The sequence below is a fragment of the Xiphias gladius genome, chromosome 13, assembly GCF_016859285.1.
Source record: "Xiphias gladius isolate SHS-SW01 ecotype Sanya breed wild chromosome 13, ASM1685928v1, whole genome shotgun sequence".
Taxonomy (NCBI): domain Eukaryota; kingdom Metazoa; phylum Chordata; class Actinopteri; order Istiophoriformes; family Xiphiidae; genus Xiphias; species Xiphias gladius.
Window position 1 is genome coordinate 289,308 of NC_053412.1, and position 27,942 is coordinate 317,249.

At 41.6% G+C, this 27,942-nt stretch overlaps 4 protein-coding genes across 9 annotated transcripts; 2 read left to right on the top strand and 2 right to left on the bottom strand.

Annotated features, from left to right (window-relative positions):
* Positions 1–32: 32 nt before the first annotated feature.
* creg1 (cellular repressor of E1A-stimulated genes 1) lies at positions 33–6,801 on the bottom strand. Its single transcript, XM_040141797.1, has 5 exons — positions 6,348–6,801; positions 4,793–4,912; positions 4,585–4,698; positions 3,310–3,398; positions 33–2,313 (listed from the first exon to the last, which is right to left on the bottom strand). Exons 1-4 carry the CDS (start codon positions 6,708–6,710, stop codon positions 3,312–3,314), a joined length of 684 nt encoding a protein of 227 aa, XP_039997731.1. The 5' UTR covers positions 6,711–6,801; the 3' UTR covers positions 33–2,313; positions 3,310–3,311.
* Positions 6,802–6,921: 120 nt separating this feature from the next.
* setdb2 (SET domain bifurcated histone lysine methyltransferase 2) lies at positions 6,922–12,998 on the bottom strand. 2 transcript variants are annotated; one of them, XM_040141789.1, is made up of 12 exons: positions 12,498–12,544; positions 11,140–11,253; positions 10,958–11,053; positions 10,697–10,872; positions 9,981–10,280; positions 9,557–9,885; positions 8,806–8,975; positions 8,461–8,714; positions 8,203–8,251; positions 7,873–8,069; positions 7,451–7,539; positions 6,922–7,370 (listed from the first exon to the last, which is right to left on the bottom strand). In XM_040141789.1, exons 1-12 carry the CDS (start codon positions 12,529–12,531, stop codon positions 7,187–7,189), a joined length of 1,992 nt encoding a protein of 663 aa, XP_039997723.1. In that variant the 5' UTR covers positions 12,532–12,544; the 3' UTR covers positions 6,922–7,186. The 2 variants fall into 2 exon arrangements, with proteins under 2 accessions (XP_039997723.1, XP_039997722.1); XM_040141788.1 differs by having other exon boundaries at positions 7,242–7,370; positions 7,451–7,534; positions 12,498–12,998.
* On the top strand, positions 11,172–21,152 carry LOC120797956. Of its 4 annotated transcripts, none has more exons than XM_040141796.1 (9): positions 11,172–11,270; positions 14,838–15,029; positions 16,324–16,446; positions 17,396–17,628; positions 17,721–17,858; positions 18,395–18,582; positions 19,455–19,534; positions 19,728–19,811; positions 20,632–21,152. In XM_040141796.1, exons 2-9 carry the CDS (start codon positions 14,843–14,845, stop codon positions 20,775–20,777), a joined length of 1,179 nt encoding a protein of 392 aa, XP_039997730.1. In that variant the 5' UTR covers positions 11,172–11,270; positions 14,838–14,842; the 3' UTR covers positions 20,778–21,152. The 4 variants fall into 4 exon arrangements, with proteins under 4 accessions (XP_039997730.1, XP_039997728.1, XP_039997727.1 ...); XM_040141794.1 differs by lacking the exon at positions 11,172–11,270 and adding an exon at positions 13,661–13,956; XM_040141793.1 differs by lacking the exon at positions 11,172–11,270 and adding an exon at positions 13,961–14,069.
* Positions 21,153–21,253: 101 nt separating this feature from the next.
* Positions 21,254–27,546, top strand: f7l (coagulation factor VII, like). Of its 2 annotated transcripts, XM_040141791.1 has the most exons (9): positions 21,580–21,632; positions 21,771–21,865; positions 23,310–23,473; positions 23,553–23,577; positions 23,712–23,825; positions 23,938–24,078; positions 24,794–24,882; positions 25,630–25,750; positions 26,455–27,546. In XM_040141791.1, the coding sequence occupies exons 2-9, from the start codon at positions 21,778–21,780 to the stop codon at positions 27,000–27,002; spliced, it is 1,290 nt and encodes a 429-aa protein (XP_039997725.1). In that variant the 5' UTR covers positions 21,580–21,632; positions 21,771–21,777; the 3' UTR covers positions 27,003–27,546. The 2 variants fall into 2 exon arrangements, with proteins under 2 accessions (XP_039997724.1, XP_039997725.1); XM_040141790.1 differs by having other exon boundaries at positions 21,254–21,865.
* Positions 27,547–27,942: the final 396 nt, after the last annotated feature.

A 27,942-nucleotide genomic window follows, 5' to 3' on the forward strand; every position in this document is an offset into this window, starting at 1 on the left:
GCCGTTTTTTTTGTACATAAAAACTTTATTTATACAAATCATCCATTAATATTCTCTCAAAAAAATAAAATTTCACAGCAAAGTCTTAAAGTTATGCTGAAGGCGAATATTTCCCTTCAGCATGAAGGAGCAGAAAAACGTAGAGATAGTTGTTCAAGGCTTCACACAAGCAGCAGATTCAGTCGGCTTTAGAAGCGGGAATCAAAATTACTGATAAGGTATCACAGTGGCAGGAAGTATCGAGCTAAGAATTCTTCGGAACGCAGAGTAAAGCCCCGCCCACCACCCTGACTATCGATAAGCCCCGCCCCTCGTCGGGAATTAGCCCCACCCCTCTTTGGGGACAGGTTTTGTGCATTTTCTGAATAATTTACCGGTTTTCTGTCCCACAGTGAAGGTAAACGAGTATCTACAACTGCACTGGACAGTAGTAATGACTGAACTCTGTGATTCTATTAAAAATGTGACACGTATTTCACAAATTAAAAAAAAAAAAAAACGTAACTCCAGGTCGACCTACGAAATAGAGCAAATGTGCGGCTGAAGTTGGGAGGAGTTACTTCATCTGCAAACAAAGAAGGTGAGAATTGGTTGAAAGCTCCAGAGAAAGCCAATAAATAGACCTTGAGTTGAGATTTTTTGTCAAACCACTGTCTCCAAGGGTCGAAGAGTGAACTTTCTTGTTCACATCAGGGATTATGTTGTTAGCCTTCAACAACTACAGTTCCCATGAGGTTTAAACAGCCTGCCAATGGCCAAGACTCGTGGGATGTAGTTATTAAAAGTATAATCAAGACTTTATAACCCTAATCCTAATTAATTACATTCAATGTGTGGGCTTTTCTTGTAGCAAGAAGCCAGTTTAGATGAAATTATTAGTTCCCACCAATAAAAACCTATATTTAATGTGTGTTGTGTTCACTTTTATTGTGTTATGTATATTGTTGTTTCCTGTTTTTAATGTCTTTTTCTGGTGAGATAAAGACAAATTTCCTGCCATAATGAGACATTCAAGTTTTATGCTATCTAATTAAAAAATAGGGTTTTAATTATGGCATGTGTATCACACTTCTGTGATTTAATAAAACTTTTCTACTTAAAAAGATTCATTTTGATTCTGTTTGTCTGTGACAAAGACATAAATTGCAGTTTGTTGTCACAGCAAAGAAAAGAACAAAAAGCTGTTTCCAGTGCAAATCCTGTCAAATCACACACCATAAATCTCCCTTTTATTGAATGGAGTTTGGAGTGTTGAGCCACGAAACCAAACCACAGAAAGGAAAAGAAAAATACTTTTAAAGTGCGTTTCCTGTTCCAGCAAATATGTAAAAAGATGGAGATTTACAATTATTTAATATCGTTTCGATATTTTCAATTTTATCTTAAATTTAGTGACATTCATACTAACAGAGAAAGTATATAGAAATTCAATCAGTATAGTTGAGTTTCTTATTTTACTATGGAGTCTGTCTGCACACTTAGTTTAAATAAAAGAAAAAAAATGAGCTATTCTTAATTCTTAAACGATAAAATACGTATAATTACGTTTTGAATGTTTCTGAGGTCTGACCTCTCACTCCTCGTCTGTTTTTATCAGCATGACGGCTCCCTTCAGTGGACAAACTCCAACACTGCGACTGTCCTATCAATGACAAAATTACACACCTCTGCACACATATATATAATCACACATTTTTACTTTCTAACTTTGATCAGCAACTGAAACCTGTGACTTATTGTTAAAGTTTGAATTCCTTGGTAATATTTTCTTCTTGAAAAACAATAGATTTAAGAAGGAAACAAACCAAAAACTGATAAACAGATCGATCAATATATAAGAATCACTGCCCAGCTGATAATTTTGTTTAATACTGTGATCTGGATTATTAGTGTTTATGAAAACTAGACATTATATATAAAAAAGGCATCTTCATCCTCTATATTATGAACTCCTGTCATTTTAAATGAAATGAAATGTCTACTGAAACTAATTTGAATCTGTCAGAACTCTTATACAAAGATGATCCAATGTAAAATAACCTGAGTTTCATCTGAGCAAACTGAAATATATTTATCTGCCAAGTGGATCTGCAATTTCTCATCAATTTGAGTGAATTTGTTTCCATCAAATATATAGTCAAGCATCTCTAGTGTATAGATCTTAGATTTTGACTCTGAAAACAATAAAAAGTTCAGCTCCCGAGGAAGACTTCAGTGCATTTCACGTGGAGTTTATGGTTGAGATGAGGATGTCGTCTCGTAGAAAGAGAGTGGGATTCCAACCGACATCTCCCAGGTCACGGGTTCAACCCCCTGAGCAGAAAAACACAACCGGTAACACGTCGTCTCACTAAAGACACATCAGTTTAGGAAAACGAAGAATGAGAGGCAGGAATTTAGGCTTTTTAAAAGCGGAAACTTTCATCACAGCGCCCTGATCGGGGTGATCATGGAAGCCCATTTCTGCCAGGAAAAAAAAATAAATAGTGAAAAGTTTGGAATAATAAAAATAATAAAGTACAGAGAGTAAGTTCAAATTATGCGGCACTTACTGTCTCATAATTCTGCCTCAGTATCTCGTGACTTTAATGTCATAATTTTGACCTAAAAATAACAAAATTTTCAATTACTGTCATAAATTTTACTTGAGAAGTTGAAATTTTGCCTTAAAATTTCATAACTGACTTAAAAAACAGAAATCTTGATTTACAATTTATGTTACTACAAAATTTTAACTTAAAAATTCTAAATTACAGCAAAAATTTTGGATTCAAATTATAAACTTGATTTAATATCAGAATTTTCAGTGAAAAAGCAGAAATTTTGACAAAGCATCTCCTATTTTTGTCTTAAAAAGTCATAATTTTAAATTCAAATTCCAAAATTTTGACTTACTTGACTAAAATTTGAATCCAAACATAGAAATTTTGACTTACAGTTTTGACTCCTAATTCTCCTAATTCTGGGTTTTGACCGTCTCGTAACTCTGACTGACTCTGAGTATTTTTCTATTTTTTTATTTCTGTCATTCTGAATATTTCATCTATATATTTTCCCAGCAGAACTGGTCTTCCGTACCAAGCAAGGTCATTGTTTTGAATTTTGAAAATGCAGCGTGAGGACATTTAATAATTATACATCACATCACACATTTATCACTTTTTAAAGACCTAGTCAGTTTCCCGAAAATGTATCAAAGTGGTTTTAAACAGACTCATGTTGTAGTTTAAAAAAAACAGTATAGTTGTATTAATATATCGTAGAACTACAAATGGAACACTTAGGACTACAGAAACCAGCAGCTCTTACCGTCAGTGGTGCTTCCTGTACGGTGAGGCTTGGAAATATTCCTCTGGAGTGACGGTCTTCACCCCGCCAAAATAATCCAACACCCACACCTGAAACGCGGAGAAGGAACAGGTTCGTTAATGAGACTTCCTGCCGTCTGACTGACTGTCAACAGCGATGATGTTGGACCCCGACGGTGCCTGGATTCTGAAACTTAACACCTGATTTAATGTTTTTTAAAAATATATGGAGTTTGGTTTGTTGGAGGTTCTTATTTTGTTAAATCTGGATCCAATCCAGTTAGACTGCAGTACAACACAGATTACTGCAGTACTGTAGTAGTAGCAGTAGCAGTAGCAGCAGTAGTAGTAACAGTAGCAGCAGTAGTAACAGTAGTAGCAGTAGTAGTATCAGTAGTAGCAGTAGTAGTAGTATCAGTAGCAGTAGTAGCAGCAGTAGTAGTAGTAATAGTAGTAGCAGTAGCAGTACCAGCAGTAGCAACAGTAGTAGCAGTAGTAGTAACAGTAGTAGCAGTAGTAGTATCAGTAGTAGCAGTAGTAGTATCAGTAGCAGTAGTAGCAGCAGTAGTAACAGTAGCAGTAGCAGTAGCAGTAGCAGCAGTAGTAGCAGTAGTAGCAGTAGTAGTAGTAGTAGTAGTAGCAGTAGTAGTAGTAGTAGTAGTAGTAGCAGTAGTAGTATCAGTAGCAGTAGTAGCACCAGTAGTAGTAGTAACAGTAGCAGTAGTAGCAGCAGCAGCAGTAGCAGTAGCAGTAGTAGTAACAGTAGTAGCAGTAGTAACAGTAGTAGCAGTAGCAGCAGTAGTAGTAGTAGCAGTAGTAACAGTAGTAACAGTAGTAGCAGTAGTAGTAGTAACAGTAGTAGCAGTAGTAACAGTAGCAGTAGTAACAGCAGTAGCAGTAGTAGTAGTAGTAACAGTAGCAGTAGTAGCAGTAGCAGTAGTAGCAGTAGTAGTAGCAGTAGTAACAGTAGCAGTAGTAGCAGTAGCAGCAGTAGCAGTAGTAGTAGTAGTAGTAGCAGTAGTAGTAGTAGTAACAGTAGCAGTAGTAGTAGTAGTAGTAGTAGTAGCAGTAGTAACAGTAGCAGTAGCAGTAGTAACAGTAGTAGTAGTAGTAGTAGTAGCAGTAGCAGCAGTAGCAGTAGTAGCAGTAGTAACAGTAGCAGTAGTAGCAGTAGCAGTAGTAACAGTAGTAGCAGTAGTAGTAGTAGTAGTAGCAGTAGTAGTAGCAGTAGCAGCACTAGCAGTAGTAACAGTAGTAACAGTAGCAGTACCAGTACCTGTGTGATGTTGAACTTGGAGAAGAACCAGTTGTGATCAGTCGGCCAGTCGATCATCTCCGGATGTCGACTGAACAGAGCTTTTTTAGCAAAGTCCGCCTCCGTCCCGTTCACCTGGACGACAGCAGGGAGAGGAGGGGAGGGTCATGTGACTGCTCGGACTGTACCACCGGGATACACAGCTGGTAACAGGTGTGTGTATTTGTACCTCGATGACCGATCCGGACAGTATGATGTGGGCACAGAGAGGACTCTGAGGGTCGAAGCCCTGCTGTTTGCAGTAATCAGTCTGAGCCAGAGACATGGACAGAGACGCCACAGGGTTCACCTGCAGGGAGGCAGAGTTCTGATTATAGTTTATTGATTAATTATACTGCCATCAATCCTACTTAAGACGCTCCAAAAACTCAACAGGTTTAGACACTGACACATCTTAAATTGTTAACTTTCCACTGCTGTTTAAGGTTACGTTGTCATAAAATATAAATCATCTGACAGAAAATTACTCTGAACCTTGAACCCTCCTCTGCAAAAACATACGTTTTAAGACATTTTATAACTAACTGAAAGACTATAAAAGACCTGGGAGGACTTTTCTGTCTTTTCAATGACTTGTAAAACATTAACAGACTAATAAACCTCATGTCTGCCGGATCATATCTCATATGTACTGTATGTTTCTGCTGTGAGCAGTCACGCGACAGATAAACATTTAACATGTGACTTTAACCCCGAAACTGCAGAGTCATTCTGTGTAAAAACCGCCGCGTCACGGTACAAACGCTGCCATTGCATAAATCCTAAAGCGCGTGTTTTCATAACGTTTTACAATATTCTGCAGAAGTAGGTCACATGTCAAACACAAACAACAGACTAAATTAGATTTCTTGAATCAACAATATCTCCAAACACAATAGAGGGAGGGCAAACTAAAAGCAACATTTAAACACAAAGATTGCGTTACGATACCTAAAAGTTATTAAAGGATTAATAGACTTAGTAGATACACAAAATAACATAAAGGTATTGCAAGGTACACTATGAATAAATTCACATTTAATGCAACTAAACGCACAAAAACTACGATAAACCCGACGTGCAGTATGAAAATATTATGATTCTTACAGGAATTAAATTCTCTATTGAATAAAAAGATTCAATCAGCAGTGACTGAAAATTAATGGCAAACTTCATAGTTGTCAGTTAAGTCTTTGATACTGTCAACTCCATAGCACATTACAGAAATATCACATGGCAGTAAAAATCCAATAGGGCCTTTATAGTTCTTAGTAAAATGTATCATATTTCCAGTGTGGTTTTGAACGCTGTAGAATGACTGAAAGCACCTGTGGCAATGTAACAGTAACACCATAGGAGACCACAAAATTCTGTGACTTTTCAACCTAGTTTTGAACGCTGCAGACCGACTTCAACACCTTGTTGGAATATCGTAGAATTTCCACAGGAGATACTTGAGTTTAAATTTTACAGCTTTTTTTTTTTAGTGGGATTTTTGAATACTGCAGACTCACTATAAGCAAATGTATTAACATTATAGCAATACCGAAGGAGACAAAAGAAAGGTAGCGACAGCCTCTGTAGATTCTACGATTTGTCAACGTGGTTTTGAACGCTACAGATTCACCATACTCCTGTAAAATTACGGAAATAAGAGGTAATTTTTTTAAGTGTACAGTAAGTCTGTGATACTTTATGATCATATTTATAACTACAAACAATAACGTGAACAACAGGTCTCCCACCTCCAGGTCCTTTACAGAGATCTCCATGCGGGTCAGGTACATGTAGGGCACCCCGGAGCTGGAGCCCTGCGGCCCGTCGCTGACCGAGAAAACGTTGGAGAACGGCTGCCCTACCACCGGCTTGTGGGTGGAGATGGTGGCCATGGAGGCCCAGTCGCACCGGTGAGCGATGAAGCGGGCGACCCGGGCGACCTGGTCGTGAGGCGGGATCCGAAACCGACAGGAGGAGGACGGAGAGACGGAGGCCCAGAGGAGGCCGAGGAGGACCACGCACGCAGCCCGCACAGCAGCGCTCATAGTCGGATTCGGTGTGTGAGGACAGTCGGTGAGAATGACCGGAGGGAGAAGACATATAAACAACATGCGGAGATCCGGTCTGGCGCTTCAAAATAAAAGCCAAAGCGACAGTTAGAACGTCCCACTTTAATTTCAAAATAAAAGCTTTAGCGACGGTTCCAGCTGGAAGTTCTTCTTGGCCAACTTCCGCATTGTAATTTCAAAACAAAAATAAGCAACAGCGACGGTTATTAAAAATAGTCCTCACATTATATAGAAACTGACTCAACACCCTTGTTTTTTCCTTGGCCAGCATTTGGGGGCACGCCTTTATTTGTTTGTGTCGACCACGCCCCTGGCCAGTACTCTAGATCCGGCTTTTTAATTGACCACCACTTTTTATTTCTTTTAAAATTCAGTTATTTTATTTAGAAAAACAAAAAGGTGCATCCTCATACAGAAGCTGAGTTTTTTAAACCGTTTTATTACATCATAACAGTAGAAAAAAATGTATATGTTTGTGTTGTTTTGACAGCTGGAGTGTCTGAACCTGGTTTGTAGGATCAGTGGGCCTCAATCACTCCTTGACCTTTGACCTCACAGATGTCACACAGGTTTCCCTCAATCGTAAACTGACCTTGACACCCGTCACTGCCGCAGAGACAGGCCATTTCCCGTTTCTGCGGCGAGGCAGTTTGTGTGTCGGCAGAGTAATTCCAGGTTAACTCAGTGCCGGCCTTCACCACCCTGCACAGAGAAACACCTGAACGTCATTAACAACCACAAAAAAAAAAACAACACAAACAGCTGATTCTTCTCCTCCTTACCTGCTGGTGAAGAAGGCGATGACAGGGAAACCGGGGTCGTGGCAGTCGGTGAAGACGTTCTGGATGAATAGGTTCGGCCGGCAGCTGTGCTGTAGTCAACGGAGAGGGGATCCGTATTAATGTCAAAATACTGTCTGAGGCAGCGTTTCATATCCAACTTGTCAGCACTTCCACTTTAAATCAATCTCACACCCAGTTACACGTTTTCAAAACCAGGAGGCCTTGATGTTATTTGACATTGCGACTATGATACAGAAAAAATCCCCTTAAAATGGCTTCTTTTCTTAATTTATAAACAGAATTTTCACCCCATAGATATTATATCTGGAACGACAGAGACAAACATTCCGTACTGTTTTGGGGTTGTGGTTCGATTTGCTATGGTTTTTTTTTTTTAGTAACTTGTGAAACTGTCCACCTACGTTAATGAAGCGGCTCACGTTTCCCTCCTTGCTGGCGTCCAGAAGATAAACATCCTCCACCTTCGCTGGTCTCTTTAAACTCTTCTGCTTGTTCTTCTCCGTCTCTGTGCCGCTCACGCTGTGGACCGCCGCCTCCGCTGCCACGGGACTGGCTGTTGTCACGGCAACCTTGATCTCCTGCGACTGAGACCTGTCACCTGACATTCAGAGAAAAAGGAGCGATAATATTATGAGAGCAAATCGTCATTTCTAGAAAAAAAACTCATACTCGGTCATGATTCAATGAGTTATAATTTCAGCGATTTCCTGTTTCTTTTCTGACTGCTGTACCTGCTGAGGGAGACGATGGCTCTGGGCCTCCCACCAACACCGTCGGACCCTGAGGACAGAAAACACGACTGCATACTTTAATAAATGTGAAAATCCAACAGAAACTGTGGGTGATTGAGTCAGTTTTAATTTGTGGCCAACGACTGTTTGACACGTGATGCCCTGGCCACGAGGACGTGTCTCTACAGCTGCAATAAAGAAAAATGAAGTGATAAATAATCCACCAGAGAGACCGGAGGCCACTGCTCAGATCTGAACCTTGTCTCTGTCCTGGGGCACGGAGATTGTGGTGTTGCTGTCGGCGGGTCTCTGGATCACCGGGACGTGCAGGGGGGGTGAGGTGGGCGGTGACATGGATGGAGGGGTCTCCAACAGGTTGCTCCGCCCCTCCAGGACCGGAGGGGCCAGCCACTCGGTGACGACCTCCACCTCGTCGTCTGACGGGAGGTCGGTCCTTGTCAGCTTTGGGGGCGGAGGCTCGTCTGGACTCTGGACCCTCTGCAGGATCACACCTGATGATCAAACTGTATTTAATTCTGACTTTAAATAACCTCAAGTTTAGTTTTTGATGGTTTGAATTGTTAAACAGGGCCGTCGTCTCACCTGCGAAGATGCACACGAACGTGCCTCGGTCCAGGTCGTCACGGCAACGGACGCCCCAGCCACGGTCTTCAGTCTGGAAGACCTGGAGCCGGACTCTGATCCCTCTCTGGACCAGCCGGTTCTGACAACGAGCCCGAGCACAACCGCACCACGGACCACACTCATACAGCCTGAAAACACACACGCCTTATTTTACTTTTACTACACAATATGGCCAAAAGTAAGTGGACATTATACTACTCCGCCTGTGCCAGTGATGATACAACTGAATCCTAAACAAGTGCGTGACTGGGTTAGTAAGATAATACTGGAGAAACTCAAAGTCAATCAACCGATTCAGTTTCTCATTAGTTCAGTTTAATGTCGCAGAAGACACATCACACTTGAGAAGCTGAAATCAGAAAATTGTGACATTTCTATCTTTAAAAAATGAGCCAAAACCAGTAGTTGACTATCAAAATAGTTCTGATTCCTTTTCTGTCGAATGACTAATCAATGAATCAATGCAGCTTTACACACAGCTACCTCTGTTTTTTAATAAATGACAGTGAACAGGCACCGAGTGACGAGACATTAAGTTGGGATTCTCACTTTATTCCTTTTTTCTGAAATGTTATAAACCAAACATTTAATTAATTCACCCAAAGAACAGTTCGCAGATTAACTGATAACAAAAATAATCATTACTCGCAGGTGACAGTTTGATAACCGTCATACTTTAGGTGTTTGTATTTGTCTTTAATAGTCTCACCCTGAGGGTACAGGCTGAGTCAGCCTGTGATGGGTGTAGTAGCGCCCTCCTCTGGTCATTGCGATGCAGGGGCAGCGCTGTGCGTCGGTGCAGCCGTCGGTGCAGTCGCAGCAGGAGTTGAACGGCGTGGGGCCGCGACTCAGGAAGCAGCCGTGCGGCCAGCGGTCCCTCCTGTAGCGGAAGTCGGCGGGCCGGGCGCCGCCGTCCCCGGCGCACAGCTCCACCGGCGTGGGCTCCACACCACGGCTCAGGTCCATCTCTGGACGCCGAGGGCCCGGCGCCGCAGCAGGGTCCAGCCGAACAGAGGGGTTAAAGGTGAAGAAGTCCACCTGGAGGCAAAAAGAGAGCAACAAGTTACACCAAAATGTTTAAACTTCAGCATTTTCCCGACAGACTCTGAAAGCATCATTACAAACCAGCTGACCCGCAGGACGTCGTAGCTCTCCGTAGCCAACAGGAAACGCATCACATCGTCATGGTTACGGAGGCTTTGTCCACAAGGGGCTTTGTAAACAACGTCCCAGTCCTCTACACCTTCTTCCTCTGCCTCCTCAGAGACCACAGGCTCCGGCCCCTCGCTGTCCAAGGCCCTGCTCCTTGTAGGCGAAATCAGCGGCGTGGCGCTCAGCCTCTTAAAGCCGCAGAGCAGCGGCACCTTCAGAGGGTTCTGCCCCCAGAACGGAGGCGTGGACTGGGGCATGCTGGATAGATTGGGCAGGCAGGCCTGCAGGGAGAAAAGTTCATTTTCACATTTTGTGATGACGCTGTCAGAATTCTACTCTATGTTTATTACTGGTGTCGTTGTGAGTGGTGGGGTTGTGCTGGACTGCATTATATTGAGAGGTGGGGCTAATGTTTGTCAGACACATTTTCATACATTTCCAATGAGACTGCTGCAGGTAAATGTCAGTCCTGCTGTCAGACTCCAAAAATACTTAAATGACTGCTGTCTGGAGCGCTAGTGAAGTTTTTTATCAGTTGCCATTTTGTAGCAGCTCTGGCTCTTAGAGCAGCAACCAAACGTCTTGACATACAGATGTAAAGAATGATTGCTTTCAGAGCGTGGTCCTCTTTTAATTACAAAATGATGGAGTTACTGGTCAATAGTACAGCCACCAATAAGACAGACTAGACTGTTACCTTGCAGCAGGGGTGTAGCTGGTACTGCAGCTGGACAGGGGAAAGGGGAAGCAGCACCCCCTCTCTGTCTGCGGGGGGCACTGCAGAGCTGGACAGACCTTTAAGGCAAGGTGCAGGGGAGGGTGAGGGGGAGGAGGAGGGGCTGTTGTGGGAGAAGTCAGCAGGCAGCACCTGACCTGTGCAGGAAAACACAGAAAAATGACACTTGGTACAGCCTGGCGTCACTGTCACAGCAGAGTTTCAGTATAAAAGTCTGTTTACCTGAACCGATAACAACCTGGACCACAGAGGAGTCCTGACCGGAGACTGGAGGAGACAGGTCCAGAGACTCAAGCAGCTTCAACGCCTGAACCAACTCTGATTAACAAACAACATCACAACAGGAAACACCACTAAGAGCCTGTGTATTAGAGTGGAAGAAGAGGTTAAATTAATAGTCCAACCTTTGTCTGTTGCCTTGTTCTTCTTCAGGACTTTCTTCAGGTGGTCCAGATAATCAAAAACCCCGTTAAAAGCCCGATCCACATCCTGTTCAGCCCAAAACGTCTTGGCCCGTTCTGAAAAACACAACAGGGTGAGTTATCATTTTCATTTATTGACTAATGAACATGATTTTTACTCTCTAACGTGTTCTTCCCTCGTCATTATAGTTAAGTAACGGTTTATGGTGTTGATGTTATGGTGTTGATGGAGGCAGCGGTTTACTATGTTTGTTACATATATTTATATATTTTACCTGCAGGGTACCATATCACCCACCTTAATTGGAGCCGATTACTCAATTGGTTGATTGACATAAAAATGTATCAGCAACTATTTTGATAATCGAATAATTGCTTTAGTCATTTTTTAGGCAAAAATATCAGGTATTTGCCTTTTCCAGCTTCTCGTATTAGCATTTGATGCTTGTCTTTGACTTACGTGATAATAAACTGAATATGTTTGGTTTTTGGACAAAACAAGACATTTGGAGACACCAGCTTGGTCTGTGGGAAGCTGTTACTAGCATTTGTCATTTTTTTCCTGGCATTATATAGACTCACCGATTAATCAAAGGAATAACGAAATGTTTAAAAACTGTTAGTTGCAGCCACATTTTCTCAGCATCAGTTCTATTCAAAACAGCAGTCTGTTTCTGTTTTGAGTTTCTATTTTGCATCAGTATTTTGTAAGAGTCAATACTGGCGGTACAGACAAAAACTAAACTCCAGCCCTGCATCGGACTCTGCATCGGACTTCTCGAACCACACCTTTAGTTTAGTTCTGGTGTCACCAGTCTGAATCTGTTCTCCAGTGATGGATGCATGCCTAAGAAAAACCATAATAATGTTAATACGATGCACTATATGGCCAAAAGTATGGGGACACCCAAACATTACACACATATGTGACTGTAGAACATGTCATTCAAAAACCACGGACTGTTCTCTAAATGATCTTAATTCAAGTCGTGAAAATAGAGGAAAGGGCTTTTTCACGTTTTTTCTAAATCTACACCAGGTCAGACCAGGTCCACATTCAATACCACCATGCTTAGACTCGTTAGATCTGGACCAGATTAACAGGAAGAGTGTAAAGATTGTTTAAGACACAGTTTCAGATTTGTGAACAAAAAGGGCAGTTTTAACTTCTTTTTTCTCCATCTAGACCACATCAGACCAGGTCGAGATCAAAAACCACTATACCTGGACTTGTCAAATCTGGACTAGAATGACACAGAGACTCTAAACACACTCTACAGTGTAAAACCCCTTCTCAGTATTGTGAACCCCATTAATTTAATCAAAACATTTCTTCTTACCAACATCTTGCGCATCTAACGCTGCTTCTTCCATTTCCACTGGAGACAGGGACGTCAGCCTGTTAGCACTCAGCTAGCTTAGCCCACCCGCTAAAAACAAAAACCTTCTGAACGTATTTTCACAAACAGCGATTTAACGCCGCGGACACGTCCACTAACATCTTATCAAATAAACTAACCGGCCTCAACAAACAAAATAAACAGTAGTTTTAACTTCATCTCCACCTGAAATGAAGCGAATATACTTTCTGATCATTCAGCCGTGTGATAGCTAAGTAGCCACTTCGAGCTAACGGCTGTCGCTAAGTGCTAATTGGCGCAACATAAACGTCAGTAGGAAACTTTTAAAGTACTTAACCGCTTATTAGAAATGTAACGTTTAATAAATTAACACTATCTGCTATCACTCAATTTCAACTCGTGGGTGAATTGATTAATGTTTCGAGATAAAATGGTCCATAATGGCCACCGTAATGTGACCACAGGGACACTATACCCTGAGTCAGGTCTTCCGGGTGTTCGTTTGTTTTTTTCTTTTACCCTTAAACTTTAGCTATATTTTTAAAAAAAGCTTTAACAGTATAACATAACAGTGGAGACAGAAGTATGTTAACATAACAACATATATTTTTAAAATATAATAAAAAATTAATTAAGTAAAGTAAAATAAATATGTCATAAGGAAAAATAAGAACTATTGGAAAGGAGAAGAAAAGTAAACAAAATGTATCTGTTAGTCACAGTCTTTTTGTTCAAAGACGAATAAATTATGTTCAATATAATTTGTTATCATTCATGCAAACAGAAAGTATGCTTTAGTAAAATTTTGATTAGTTTTAGAACCTCTTATGTACTTGGATTCAGTACCACGTGTACTAAAATCACTATAACTTCTACTTTTGAAACTGGAAATGTTACTGACTGTTTCCGATTATTAAGTTTATGTTGAAGCACAACATACAGATTACATGGATAAATTACATTTTCAAATGCCAGATTTGACCCAGAAAAGGGAGGAGAAAAATCTTAAAGGTTTTCGTCTTTTCTAATTTTTTATTATTATTTTTTTTTTCATAAATATCAAATTTGCTGATCGAAGCTTGTCTGCCTGGGAGCCACTGCTCAGGGAAAACACATACCTACGCTTTTTGAATTGACCTCCAACGACCACCGTACTGCGGAACCGGTTACGAAATGTCAATATAAACAAACTTCTACCTTCTTAACCGTGTAAGATAAAGAAATAAATAAAACCTTTTATCTGAAATAAGCGCACGCCGGGAAACATATTCTTTCTGCCACCGGTTTAAACGGGAGATCTGCGCGTTGAAGAGCTATTTAGCCTGAAGGGGCTCGCGTTAGGCACTTCCTGTGCAGTTTTGTAACAATGAACTTATGCAAGTCTGAATGAAGCATTATGAAAAGAGCTGCTGCCGCTGATCGACTGGACCCATGACAGGTGAGGGGAGTTCGTCTCATTAAAAACAGCGATTTTAACATGAAGTTCTGGTGGACCGCTGCATGTAGAGACTGGTCTATACAGACCCAAACTGTTGTCGATGAACGAACCCGGTAATTCCGCGAATGGTTTGTAATTTCGCTTTTGCCATCGAGCCAAGTCTTTGTACAGGTGAAGGCACGTGCAAAGAAAAGTTTTTCCGCTTAGCACTTCATCAGAATCAGCAGTAACAAAGTGCTTTGTTGTATATATATGTATATGTATATATACATATATGTATATATATATAGTTAGGTCCAGAAGTATTTGGACAGTGAAATAATTGACGTAATTGTGCCTCTGTTCACCAACACGATGGATTTAAAATGAATGAATCAAGATGTGATTGAAGTGAAGACTTTCAGCTTTAATTCAAGGGGTTTAAAAGTAACATCACATCAACTGTGTAGGAATTAAAGCCATTTTTATACAGTCCCTCATTAATAAAATAAGATAAAATAATAGAAAGGCCTCTCAAAAAAAATCAAAGACCAAATATCAAAGAAATGAGATTTTAACAATAAACAAAACAATGAAATAATCATTAAACCTTTGAGTGTAATATAGTGGTTAGAATAGAAAAGAGTTATAACCGATAATTAAATGTACTGGCGGTAAAATATGAGACATGTACACACGTGAATTACTGTCATACAAATAAAGAAAAGACACAAGCGCAGAGAGAAGACCACGATTAACAAAATTCATGTTGTATATCGGCTCATCGGATGTCTTTGACTCAGTGTCTCAGAATTTCAGGTCACAGTGAAAGGTTTCACTTGTTCTGTCATTTGTCTGTCCTGGTGTAAATGGGTCACGGTTGAAATGTCCCTCCTCCCCAGGCGAGATGTCTCAGGTGCGGCGGTCGGTGAGCGAGGCCCTGTGGGCCATGTGCGCAGCTGACGCCGCGTCCATGCCGGTCCACTGGTACTACGACATCCATGACATCAGGAGGGACTTCGGAGGCTGGATATCCGGATTCAACCCGCCCGGAAACAGACACCCGTCCAGCATCCTCAGCCTCTCCAACACCGGTACCACGCTTTAATGAAGCCTTGGGATCCTGGAAAGTCACCAAACATTGAACTCTGGTCACGACCGACGGCTGAGGGGTCGCTCTAATTTAAAAATCTAGAAACGATAATTTGATTCAAATGAACAGAAATGTGATTGGGCAACACTTCACTGTAAGTCGCCTCGCTTATCGTTTCTATTCAGTGTATAAAGATGTAACAACTGGTTTATATCAGACTGTAATGTAGTTTATGACCAGATCAAAGTACACGTTTCAGAGTTAATCAATGTTCAGTGTTTGTTCTACATGTTTTCTATTATTCCAGCTGTGTTTTACTGTGTTGTGGTTCATCATCTGTTCCCCCTGCAGCCTCCACTGATGGAGGAGTTGGAGCCGGTAACAGAGACGCTGATAAACACTGAGATCTGGTCACAGCTGCGTCAGAGTCTGTCAGAAACCAGTTATTACGTCTTTATATCCTGATTATACAGTAAATGCTAATTAAGGAGAGTTACAGTAAAGTGTTGCCAATAAATACTTGACAACAAAGACCAAAAAGGTTGATACAGATGTTTCAGCGCCGTTTTCTGGGTTTTAAAATGGTGCAGCTGCAACATCTGTCTTTATTAACAGGAACTAAATCATTTAGTGAAACACGTCTCTACAGAAGATACATTTATTAATAACTTATTCCCTTTTACAGCGGCACGTGACTTGCTTTCTAACGAACTCCAACTAACCATTATTTTCATTATCGATTAATGTGCTGATTATTTTTTCCATGAATGGACTGATTTTTTTTTTTGTGTATAAAATGTCATAAAGTGGTGAAAAACTGTCTGTTAGAATTTCCCACAGTCCGAGGCGACGTCTTTAAATGCCTCGTTTCGTCCGATCAACAGTCCGCAACAGAAGATTTTCAGTTTATTCATCAAATACTCGCATTTAAGAAACTGGAAACAGCAAGTATTTGGCATTTTAGCTTAAAAACTGACTAAAAGGATTTTTTATCAAAACAGTTCCCGATTAATTTGAGCCTTTTCTTAACTTTCTCGGTAACATGTACACGTTTTTATTAACACATTGACACTCGTCACTCTTAGTCATGAATTTATCCATAACTTGACTCACCAGCCAGAAACGCCTCTGATTAAATACTAAACACTGGATCTGAAGCTAATGGTTTATTAACTATTCTCCATGTCCCAACCTACAAAGCCTGTATCAACTTTTAGGATTGTTATGGAGCCAGATGTTGCGTTCAGGAGTTGACTTTTCAGAGCCTGTGTGTCGTGTGTGGTTGTGTGCTGCAGCTGGTAGCGGCCGGACCGCCTGGTCGTCCGGAGCGAAGCGGCCCGATGTGGTCGGTAACGTCATCCTCCACGATAAGCTGAACCTGTGGAAGTCCTCCAGAGGCTCGGTCCACTATCACCAAGGTACTGCTGGTAACCGTCTGGTGCTGAGCTCACAGGATGTGACTGCAGCAGATTGTGAAGGTCCAGTGATTTAAAGAGGCCGTTCAGATTGACTCTGTATTATTGGGTCTACACACACTTCCTCTCAAAAGCTGTCGTACACCTTCCTTTTCCAGTTTTCATTGAAACGCCTCAGTGTCTCTGAAATGCAAGTGTAAGGCTTCATTTGCTTCCACTGCCGCAGGAAAAGGCTGGAAACGAAAACCCGTTTCCTCAGTTTACAGGATGTTGAAGGTTTTTTTTACCTTTGTACCATTTCAAGTTTTTCACTGGACATGAGCTGCTCAACCGCTAGTGGGCTTTAATTAATTGCACATTTGTGGACATAAAAACTTCGAGTCAGACATTAACTGCGACTCCCAAGGTGCATTGCATCAGGAAACATCCAATCACAGAGCTTAAAATTCTGTCGCTTTAATCAGCTCGCTGTTAAATTCTGGGTCCGTGGCGACGTGTTGTGTTACCAACTGTAACAACAAAGTGTTTTGAGTTGCTTCTTCTCCATGGCGACAGCGCCCCGAGGCTCATGGGTACTGTAGTATTAAGAGGAATCTGACAAAACGATGCACAAATCCTGATTTCTCATAAACAAAGTTGAAATGTTTCAAACTGGAGGTCAGAACATAAACCTACAGGGTCGTTAGATCACCCAGGACAGTTCTCAGTTTCTGGATCAGACTTGACCTTGATCCAGGCCGCACAGCCGGGTTCAGGAAAGTAGAGCCTGCAGTCTGATAATCAGGACAAAAATCTGCCGCTCAGTGCATAACTTGCTAATTCTTTAATCGATGGGTTCCTCACTGAAAATGTTTCTGTTAAGGCACAATATTTGGCGTTTTTTTTAAGCTCAAATCTGAATATTGGCCTCAGAAATCCAGTATAATCAGCGATCTGTCTGGGTGGTCTCCAGGTCTTCAGGCCGGTGATAACACCCTGAACGTCCTCTGCTCCCTCCGAGCGGCTCGGTCGCTCGTCGGCGGAGGTTTCACCGACGTTTCTCAGCCGGACGCTCGAGCCGCCGTTCTGTCAGACTACGTTCAGTTCCTGACCACGCCCGGCACCCACAGCGACACCTACGCCGAGTCCTTCCACCGCTCGTTCTTCGCCGACTGGCAGGAGAGCAGACCGACCTCGCCCCGTCAGGTGAAACAAACGCACCCCGTCACAGTCCAGCTGCTTTAAACTCCACATCTCCTCTGGTTCTCTATGTTCTCTGTGTTCTCTCTGTTCTCCAGGTTCTGACGTTTGCAGAAAAACGCTCCAAACGCAAGCTGAGCTCCTCGTTCCCCGACAGCCAGCTGGACGCCATCGGCTGCCTTCCCATGAGCCTCCCCTTCATCCTGCTGTCGGCCTCGGCCAATGAGGAGCAGGCTGTGAGTGGCATCCGTCGGTCGCTGACGTTTGCATTTACAGGTTTTCACTGAAATGAGACGTTCGGGGCCCGGTGGGTGTGGTGGAGAAAACAGGCTGTGGATCGTCGTTTTAAACAGCAGCTGACATTTGAACATGAATTTAACAGACGTCAAAGATGAGGCTGAGTAGCAGGACAGTCTGAGCTGAATGAGCTGATTGGATTTAATGCAGTTTAATGCAGAAATATGACAGAAGAAAAAAAAAAATAATAATACTAATAATGATATGAGACGACAAAATAGAGGGAGGGAAAAAAAGAAAAAGACAGTTATCAGAACAACACCCAGATTGTCACAGTCACAGTCTGTGGCACTGTTTCTGAAATCGCTGAATCGTTAACCTCTCACCCCTGGAACTAACAGGAACAAAGTTTAGTCGAAAAGCAAGTCTGGTTTCCAAGTTCCTCAAAAGGTTCTTGGACCCCTGAGAAAGTTCCTGCGCCAGAACCAGTGGATCTATATATTGAACAGCAGCAACATCCGGCCTCTGTCCGCAGGTTTCAGCAGCAGTGGAGTTTGTGAAGCTCACCCATCCTCACCCCAAAGTGCCCGAGTACGTGTCGATCTACAGCCGGGCGCTGCACGCCGTGCTGGGGGGGGCCAGCGTCCGTCAGCAGGCCGAACACGCTCTGAGGAGACTGGACGCCTGGGACACCTGCCAGAGCTACAGCCGCAAGGCCTCCAGGTCTGACTGTCCCAAAATAAGCACTTCTAGGTGTCGGGCCTGGTGTGATACAAAAGCGGCGCTTTGGGAAATATACAAAGCCACTCTTTTTTCCAGTCAACAAAAGAAGCAAAGTTCTCAAACATTAACGTTCAACTCAAGAACTTTGTCTAAATAAAATAAAGTCTAAATTATTATTTAAATGAGGAACTATCTGATTGAATAATAAGCGAAGGAGGCTATGAACCTGACCAGAAATCTTATCTCAGTGATTCTACTTTGCTGTTTTTTTTAATTGCTGTTACACAACCGTCAATTAAACAACATTTCCTTCATGCATTTCATATTAAAAGCCTCCCAGAAAAGGAATGGCTTTGGCCTTGTGAGCTGCTGGAATGCTTTTATTGTGAAACATCAGGGTGGCTTCTGGGACTTGACTGTTTTTGATACTCAGCCCGTGAAAGGTGCTTCTCTCTGACGTTTTTTTTTTCCGATTTCTGTTTAAGATACTGTCAATGAAACACTTCCTGCAGGTTTTTCACGCTAAAACTCACTCAGAAAAGAGATGGATTATGACTTTTTAGCTGTTAGAAGACTTAATATAAAAACTCTCAACACTTCCTGCAGGTATTTCACATTAAAAGCCTACCAGTACAGGGCAGACATATCACCTTTGAGCTTGTGGAAGGTTTTTAACGTGAAACATCGGTGCAGCTTTCAGCACTTGACTGCTTCTGATTCTCGGTTTCTGAAAGTCGCGTATACTTTGCCGTTTCTCTTTCGCTCTTAAAGATAAGTTGTGCAGGATCTGTCAGTTGCTGTTCGTAAACACGCCATTCAAAGTTTTTAATGTTGTGTTTTTGTATAAATGAAACGGTTTGTGTGCGTCGTAGGTTTCCTGTGTCCTCTGAGGATAGGCTGAGGGTCCATCAGAGCGCCGTGAACTACCTCGGTCTGGCCTGCTACACTAAAGGTCTGAGTTCAGGATCACGCCGAATATCTGATTCATAAACCATGAGATCGTTACAGGTTTACAGAAAGACCCCTGGAAGAACACTGTGGAATTATGTAATAATTTAATAAAGTTGAAATCTGAGCTAACTGGACAGACCATCCGCAGGGGAACTTTATCTTAAATGTAACGTCACACTTGTGTGAACCAACAGGAGCTCTGTCCAGCCTGTTCTACCTGGCTCACGAGTTTCACGACGACCCCAGAGGAGGAATCCTGGCAAACACCAACTGCGGAGGTTCGTACATGGGACTCGTTAGACATTTCCTTCCCTTTTTCAGTCAAGATCAGCATAAAAGTTTCAGCCGAACTGCAGGTAATACAAGGAGAGTTGATCTCTAAGTCTGTTTACATTTAATCAGCACACTAATAATCATACTTCAGTACAACATGAAACCTTTCACAGTCAGAGCTGTTGGTTGGATTTGGAGCACTAACTTAAATTTAGAACAATTTTTACAGAACCTGCTTCAAATAATATTTAGACTCTAGACTGACAACAGCAGGAACCTAAAACAGGAATGTATTGATAAGTGGAAACAAACCAAGTACATTTACTTGACTACAATTTTGGGATACTTGTGCCTTTCTTGCATTTTATGCTCCTTTCGGCTTCTACTCCACCACACTTCAGAGAGAAATAATGTACTTTTTACTGCTCTACATTTATATGAGAACTGCAGTTACTTTTCATGTGAAGATTTTACATTTAAAAAAGCATTCGATGAGATTATACAATGCAACCTAGGTGTTAAAGATTAAACCAGTGGTTTCCAAATTTTTTCAAACATCTCATATGAAATCTGGGCAAATGATCCAATATTTCACCAAACATCAAACATCAGAGATAAGATACTGTGGTACTGTGACTACAGGAAGTACTTTTACTGTGGTACTGGAACTACATGATGTACTGTTACTGTGATACTGGAACTACAGGAAGTACTTTTACTGTGGTACTGGAACTACATGAAGCTGAGAGTACCTGTGTACTTGTACTACTGACTGCTGCCTACAGGTGTATCTGTAATCATTTTTGTCGTACTGTTCCTCTCCAGGTGAGAACTGTAACCGCGGGGTGGCGCTGGGAGCCCTACTGGGGGCGGGGGGGTCGTACATCAGCACCGTCATCCCGCAGGAGTGGAAGGACGAACTGAGAACGGCCCAGGAATTCATCCCCGATATCCTGAAGGAGTTGGAATGAGAGCAGTGCCGTCCCCCGGAGAAACAAACAAATAAAAACAGCTACACAACAACACTTCAGCTTCAAAAGTTCCACTAAATCTGTTTGTCTTCCCGTTCACAACCACAATTACATTTTTACACTTTTTCATCCAATTCTCGCATTTTATTTTTTATTTAAGACTGAAAATCTTCTCTATCTTTTCCTTCAGATGTCATTGACTGGTGAGATGTTTAGGTTTAAAAAGTGATCTAAACTATGATATTTATTTATAATTTTCCTCTTTTCTTAATGTTTAATGACCAGTTTTAGGCACCACCAGCTTTTAAATGAACAAATCAACATGTTTCCGGTTTGTTTTTTTTCTCAAATGAAAAATAAAGTCTGTGGTAAGAATCTGAACTGTCGTGGTGGATTTGTAGAATTTCTTTCAATAAACCTCCAGACCTCCAATTTCAGATTTGAAAAAAACATTCAACTGTTTTACAAAAGTAAAAAAATATTTTATTCTTCAGAATTTTTATTGTGTCTTTTGTCTTTGTGAACGCTGCCCGTCAGACAAGTGCAGTTAAATTCCAAACTTTGCTGATGTTTGAAGGGAAAAGAAGTAAATACAACCCCTGCAGCAAACAGACATTAAGCACAGGCCACAATTACTGTTTAATTTTTTCTGTTTTAAGTTGATATGATAAAAAGTAAAATCACATTAAATTGCTAAACTCTGATTGGTGCACGGAGGTATCTGACATCACCTTTTCCTGCCCACTTCAAGCCAGAGGGAAAGGTCAAAGACAAAAACTGAAATATCTGGTGGGAAATAAAAACTGCTCCGAATTTGTCAGGAAATGGTGTTGATGTAGGACTCGGCTGTTCATTGTAAGAAGCGTATTGAGAAAACCGGTTTTCAGGACCCTTGAGGACAGTTCTGGACTCTGTGCTGTTTGTACTGTGTATTTGTGTCTGCGAGAGGGTTTTCTGTGTTTTCACAGTGTTTCTGACCTTTGATCGGATCAGAACCTACATGGCGTCTGTCAGCGGAGAAACAAGGCGACTCTTCGTCCTACGACTCCTTATCGCCTCTATCCCAGCATGCACTGCGCTTCCTGGAGGTCAGCCCTCTGTTTGTCCTTCTTCTTAACCTCCTCTTCATCTTCTTATTTATCAGCTTTCGTCCCTCTTGGCCTAAATAGGCCAACAGTCATTCGCTTCTTTCCACTGGGACGTTCTCTGAGATCCAAAGTCAATTTGCTGTATGTTCTGCTTGTCACGCTAAAGTTACGTTAGCATGTTAACTGTCATAAATAATGAGGGTTTCAGTCCTTCTTTTTGATAAAAAAAGATCATAAAGAAAAATATAATCTGTTTTTCACTCGTTTATACTTGAGCTAAATGTCCTAGCATTAGCAACATTGTTAGCTAGGCCTAAGTACCAAACTACGAAATTCTAGCCTCGCTCCCGACTTCTGAATCGCTGCGCATATCTCCAGTTTTTCTGGTAAACACATCTGGCGTGGACTCGTTCGGAAAATCAGTTGACTAATCAGACCTTTTTCAGAGGAAGTAAACAAGGACATCTAGCGATACAGCTAGCTAGCTAGCCAAATCCATGAAAAAGTGATAGGAAAAATGACCACAAATACATTGGCAAGCGTGGATGAGGTGTTTATAGCCGATATAAGTTGACTTACAAAGATAATTACTCTAATATCAGCTTTATTAAAAAATTGTTTTGAATAACATGAAGTTCAGTACCAGCGCAATTTTGTGTCAATGGCATATACCGGACGGATATGTCACTCGCTGGTAATTGGTTAAGGCTAAGCTGAAGAAAGTAGACGTTCTTGCTAACAGATCAATGTCAGATTGAATAATTAAGTGGAACGAAACCGACATTCAGTCTGATCATCAGGCTAACAAAATCCAGTTTAAGGCTCAGTAACAGAAGCATTTAAAACAGCCATTTCCACAGAAAGTCAGTTAATTTCAGTGGAATCGCTGGGATCAGTGGATTCGACATGGAGGGCAACTTAAATATGGACGAATCTTTTGCATCGGATTAAACTTTGGTGATTCACACCAATTTGAAAACTTTAAAAAGTGTTGACAGCTTTACTGCACCTCCTGTAAAAAGAGCAATGGTTTGCAGACAGTCATGAGACAAGAGTCAGTGGTACAAATCTGTTCTTGGAATCAACGATCTGAATTTATTGTCCCTTTAGCAATTTAACTAAGCTAACAAGCTACCGAATTTGCTACCTGACCGCTAGCAAGCTTTATCTTCGCTCTTTGATAACTTTGTATTGAACAGTTTGGAACCAACAAAATATTACCTTTGTCATAATGTAAAACAAGAAAAGCAGCAAATTCTCATATTTGAGAACCTGGGACCTAAAAAATGATTAATCAATTATCAATTCATTGCAGATTAATTTTCTTTTATTTGATTAATAAAATATTCACTCTAAATCTATCTATACATTAGATTAATTCTACAGCAAACATTAACCTTGCTCCTATACCTATAGTCCTGTAGTGGCCACTTTTTCATTTCAGGAGTGTTTGTGACCGGACCTGAGGCCAGCGTTTTCCTGCGTCGCAGTCGTCGGGCGAACTTTCTGTTTGAAGAGTTGAAGCAAGGTAATCTGGAGCGAGAGTGTCTGGAGGAGAAATGTTCCTACGAGGAGGCCAGGGAGATCTTCGCCCTGCCACAACAGCTGGTCAGTCAAGACTCAACCCTTTCATGGTCTGTAGCCGCTACAGTTTTTGTCATTAATTAAGGTTTTCTCCTCTTTACAGGAGATCTTCTGGACGACGTACAAAGGTACTGGGATTCAACCTGCAATATGACGACCTTTAGGGCTTTTTAGATTCATTTCAGTTCAGGAAAAAACATCATCTCCATCCTGTCCAAGTGTTAAAATACTTGCTAAAGTTCTTGCAAATTCCTGTCTGTAGCGGTGGATCACTGCCTCTCGTCTCCTTGTAAGAACGGAGCAACCTGTACTCGCCAGATTGAAACCTACATCTGCAAATGTCCACCTGGTTTCCATGGATACCACTGTGACAAAGGTAGGAACCACATCAGCGGCTGAAAACATCTCAACGAACGTTCAGGATTCTTGCCCATGAAGTCGCTGTCGTGATAAACAAAGTTGTGGTTTTCGTCCGTGACTCTTTGCAGTGCGTTTGAGCTCCAATGGCTGTCGCTACAGAAACGGAGGATGTGAACATTTCTGCAGGGAGTTTCCGGACCGTTCCTACATATGTTTCTGTGCTCCAGGATACAGTCTGGCTCAGGACAACAGAACCTGCCTGCCTGAAGGTCTGAGCTCGGAGGACTTTTCTAATGCCATTTCGAAAACCAAAGACAGTTTTCCACTATCTTAACATCATCTTAGTGCCCTGCTGCCATAATGTTGTATGAATACTGTTTCTTTAGCACAAGTTAAAAACAATCAAAACAGACATTTGAGACACCGAGTGAAACTAGACGACTGTCACTCAGGATTTTGACTTCGAACTCTTATAAACAAGGAAAGAAAGTCGTCTTCTGTATGGGGATTTTGAATACCCTAGCAACCACCTAGCAACACCCAGATGAACAATATGAATACCATGGCGAATGCTTAGCAACCCCCTTTTGTTTACCCAGAAACAGCTTACAAAAGTGCCTGAAAAACCACAGCAGCCACTTAGCAATCACCTGGACACGCACCAGAAACCCCTGCAAAAGCTGCAGCAACCACCCAAGAACGCAGTATCAACTACACCAGAAACCATATACACTGATCAGCCACAGCATTACAACCGCTAATTGGATTTAATTGTGGCTAATTGTGGCTAAATGGTATATACCACCCGCTAACCCCTTAGCAACCACTTACCAACCAATTTGAAAACCTTATGACCACATAAGACCCAGAAACTGACTTGTGACATCAGAGAAATCATCTGACAACATCTCAAAAAAAAAATCCATAAGCAACCAGCTAGGAACAAGAAAAAGGTTGACTGTTTTTCTCGTCTCTCTGGTCCAGATCGTGTTCCCTGCGGAAGACCACAGTTCCACTTTGCCCCCAGGGTTGTTAACGGGAAAATCTGCCCCAAAGGACACTGTCCATGGCAGGTCTGTTCTTGGACCAACAATATTATCTTCACTTTAAGGGGAGCAATCGACTCCAGTACTACAAAATGAAGTATTAAATATCCCACCAGATTATTTAGGGGCACTACAAACAAATCTATGTATTTTCTCACTCCCTAGTGGTAAGTAGTCATGCAGATGGTTGGATTTTGTGTGACCTGGTTTTGAGATATCCACTTCAGAAAGCATTTCAGCAAATTTTGTCTCTAGTGTTCAAAGCTTTGAAAACTGACATTTGAAAAAGTCATCAGTGGGCACAGATACTCTTCATCGGGACTAGTGCTTCAGTAAAAAGTAGTTCCGAGTTTTCATTCCAGTTCGTTGTATTGGGATATTCGCAGAAATCTTTGAAATCTTTTTCTCAAAAACTTTGGTGCCTTAAACTGCAATTATATTCACAGCTACACCAGTTCTGACTGAGAAAATGTCCCTTGTAGTTTGTTTTTTTAATGGTTTGGGTGAACTGAGCCTTTAATACTGAAGCTTCTCTGTTTGCTGAGTTAATATTGAACAGCAGTATGACGAGCCAAAAATATCTGGGACTCCACGAGTCACAGTCTCAGCGTTAAAAATACTGAGAAACAAAATTCGCTCTAAATGCTGTATATCCTTATACAATGCTGGGCAGTTCTGTTGATGAAGCACTTTGTTTTCCAGATTAGACACCTGTAATTAATTGAGAATGAATTAAAATACAGTATCTGATGATAACACTGCCTCTCCGTGCAGGCTCTGTTGACTCAGCGTAATCGCTTTATCTGCGGCGCCATCGTCCTGTCAGATCAGTGGGTTTTGACTGCAGCTCACTGCGTTTGGCAAAAACCTGGCGCCATCTTCCACATCACTGTCGGTGAGATGATTTTTTTTTCTTTGGTTTTAGAGAAACACTTCTTTTCCATTTTCTATTCTGCCTTAAACATTTAAGCTTCACATATACGCCTGCGTTAATTGAGTGTATTTATATGTTTAAAAATGTACACAGTCAATTTTCGAATTTTACTTCTTACGTCTGTTGTCTTTCAATATTTTCACCTTTAACTTCTCTATAATCAACGGAGATTATGTTTCCGCATATGATATGTGTATGTCTTTTTTTAAAGGCATCAATTTTCGGGACTTTTAGGGCTCCATGATATTCGGCCTTTTCTACTTGTCATCTTTGCCGGCTTTAATTTCAACTTGTATTTCTTGGCTTCGACTACGGTGGCCGGGAGCGCATACTGCCCTGCAACTGAAGAAAACATGAGCAAACAGACGAAACAAAACCTAACAAAGAAAACATCTGCACCTTGACACAACCTACGTCCTGCAGGACTGCAGTGTAAATAAGTCTTGAACCGTTGCTGATGGCTTCTTTCTTGTAATGTCAAATAAACTAAACTATGTTAGGTGGGAATTAATAAATGAAGGGGAGTAAATTAGTATTTGACTAATTCGGGGACTAATCAGTCCTCTCCTGTCACCTGCCCGGACAGATCATTTAATGTGATTATTTTTCATTCTGTTATTAACTTGATGTAAAATATAAAATATAAAAGTGTTGTCCCTGTAAAGGTGACCATGATCTACAGGAGGATGAGAAGACCGAGCAGAAGCAGCGGGTGGTCAAAGTAGTGACCCACCCTGGCTACAACCGGTCCAGCTCCGACAGCGACCTGGCCTTGCTGAGGCTGTACCTCCCTGTGAAACTGGGACTCCATGTGGTGCCCATTTGCCTTCCCGCCCAGAACAGCACCTTCATAAGGACACTGGCGACTGTGCGCTACTCCACCGTGTCCGGTTGGGGCCGCCTGGCGCAGCACGGTTCCCCTGCCAGATTCCTCCAGCGGCTAGTCCTGCCGAGGGTCCCTCTGCAGGAGTGCCGCCTCCACACCATGCTCAACATCACCAGGAACATGCTCTGCGCCGGGTACAAGGCTGGCGGTCAGGACGCCTGCGAGGGGGACAGTGGCGGCCCTCTGGTGACGCGCTACATGAAAACCTGGTTCCTGACAGGCGTGGTGAGCTGGGGGAAGGGGTGCGCCAACGAAAACCTGTACGGTGTCTATACCAAAGTCAGCAACTACCTGGACTGGATCAAGGATACCATGTCCACTGGGTGAACCTGGTTCAGAGTACTGGGATGTGACGGTCCCAACAGACCCAGTCAAGTAAAATATAACTAGGGCTGCAAATAACAGTTTTTAATTAACTGGATTATTATTTGCTCAAATAACTTAGAATTACTCGTTTGTTCTTTGAATTATCCAAAAATAGTCCAACGCGAGAACATATTCAGATTACTTGTCCTGTTTAATCAGCAGTCTAAAACCAAAATATATTCCGCTATCACAGAAAATCATGAACATTAAGAAAAAGTGTTTATGATCTATATTCACCATACAAATGCTGCATAATTTGTATCTTTTTTTGCGTGTTACATTAAAGACTCGTCAGATTCATGGTCAAGGTTTAAATAGTTGTTGGGTCAACATACAGGCTCTAAAGGGATTATTTTACCCTGTGAAATGTTGATTCTTTTATGAATTATTGTTAAAAAAAATTGTTATTTTGTTGAAAATAAAGAGAAAGTAAAGACTGAGACTTTCTGATTCTGAGTTCATGTTTGGGAGTGAAGATTGTTTCGTGTTGTCTTTAACTAACCAACGTATCTTAACCTGTGTTAATGTTGTCAATGAAAACTATGATGAAAAATATTCATTGACAACCTTTTTTTTTTTTTACACCTAGAGGACGAAAGCGACACCAAAAGTGAATAAAAAGTCACCTTTGAAAACGATAACCATGAAGAAATATTTTACATTTTTCCTTAACGAACAAAGTCGGATTGAAGTTTGCAGTCCTCCACCTAAAAGGTCCTCCAGTTCACTAAAGTAACATTAGTACGTTTTCCGACGCTTTAGTTAAACCAACACAAAGAGCAGTATGTTGACGAACAACTGGGTGAATCCGGCTTCTGAAGGATTCACTCGCCATCATATATTTTGTACCCAAGTTTTAGGACTTGGTTAGACAACAAAGGTTCTACAGAAATGTGCGTTG

Bases quoted from the DNA above. Each gene is read 5' to 3' on its own strand.
- creg1 (XM_040141797.1), bottom strand. From the start codon at position 6,710: ATGTTGTTTATATGTCTTCTCCCTCCGGTCATTCTCACCGACTGTCCT. The intron at 4,699-4,792 runs GTACAAATACAC...GCTGTCGTCCAG, and splicing joins TGTCCGGATCGGTCATCGAG to GTGAACGGGACGGAGGCGGA. The intron at 3,399-4,584 runs GTACTGGTACTG...TCCGCGTTTCAG, and splicing joins CCAAGTTCAACATCACACAG to GTGTGGGTGTTGGATTATTT.
- setdb2 (XM_040141789.1), bottom strand. From the start codon at position 12,531: ATGGAAGAAGCAGCGTTAGATGCGCAAGATGTTG. The intron at 10,873-10,957 runs GTAAACAGACTT...TTTCCTGCACAG, and splicing joins CCAGGTTGTTATCGGTTCAG to GTCAGGTGCTGCCTGCTGAC. The intron at 8,070-8,202 runs GTACAGCAGTCA...TCTGAATGTCAG, and splicing joins GCCATCGTCTCCCTCAGCAG to GTGACAGGTCTCAGTCGCAG.
- LOC120797956 (XM_040141792.1), top strand. From the start codon at position 14,057: ATGAACGAACCCGGTAATTCCGCGAATG. The intron at 17,859-18,394 runs GTGAGTGGCATC...CTCTGTCCGCAG, and splicing joins CGGCCAATGAGGAGCAGGCT to GTTTCAGCAGCAGTGGAGTT. The intron at 19,812-20,631 runs GTTCGTACATGG...GTTCCTCTCCAG, and splicing joins GGCAAACACCAACTGCGGAG to GTGAGAACTGTAACCGCGGG.
- f7l (XM_040141790.1), top strand. From the start codon at position 21,778: ATGGCGTCTGTCAGCGGAGAAACAAGGCGACTCTTCGTCCTACGACTC. The intron at 23,578-23,711 runs GTACTGGGATTC...TCCTGTCTGTAG, and splicing joins CTTCTGGACGACGTACAAAG to CGGTGGATCACTGCCTCTCG. The intron at 23,826-23,937 runs GTAGGAACCACA...GACTCTTTGCAG, and splicing joins TGGATACCACTGTGACAAAG to TGCGTTTGAGCTCCAATGGC.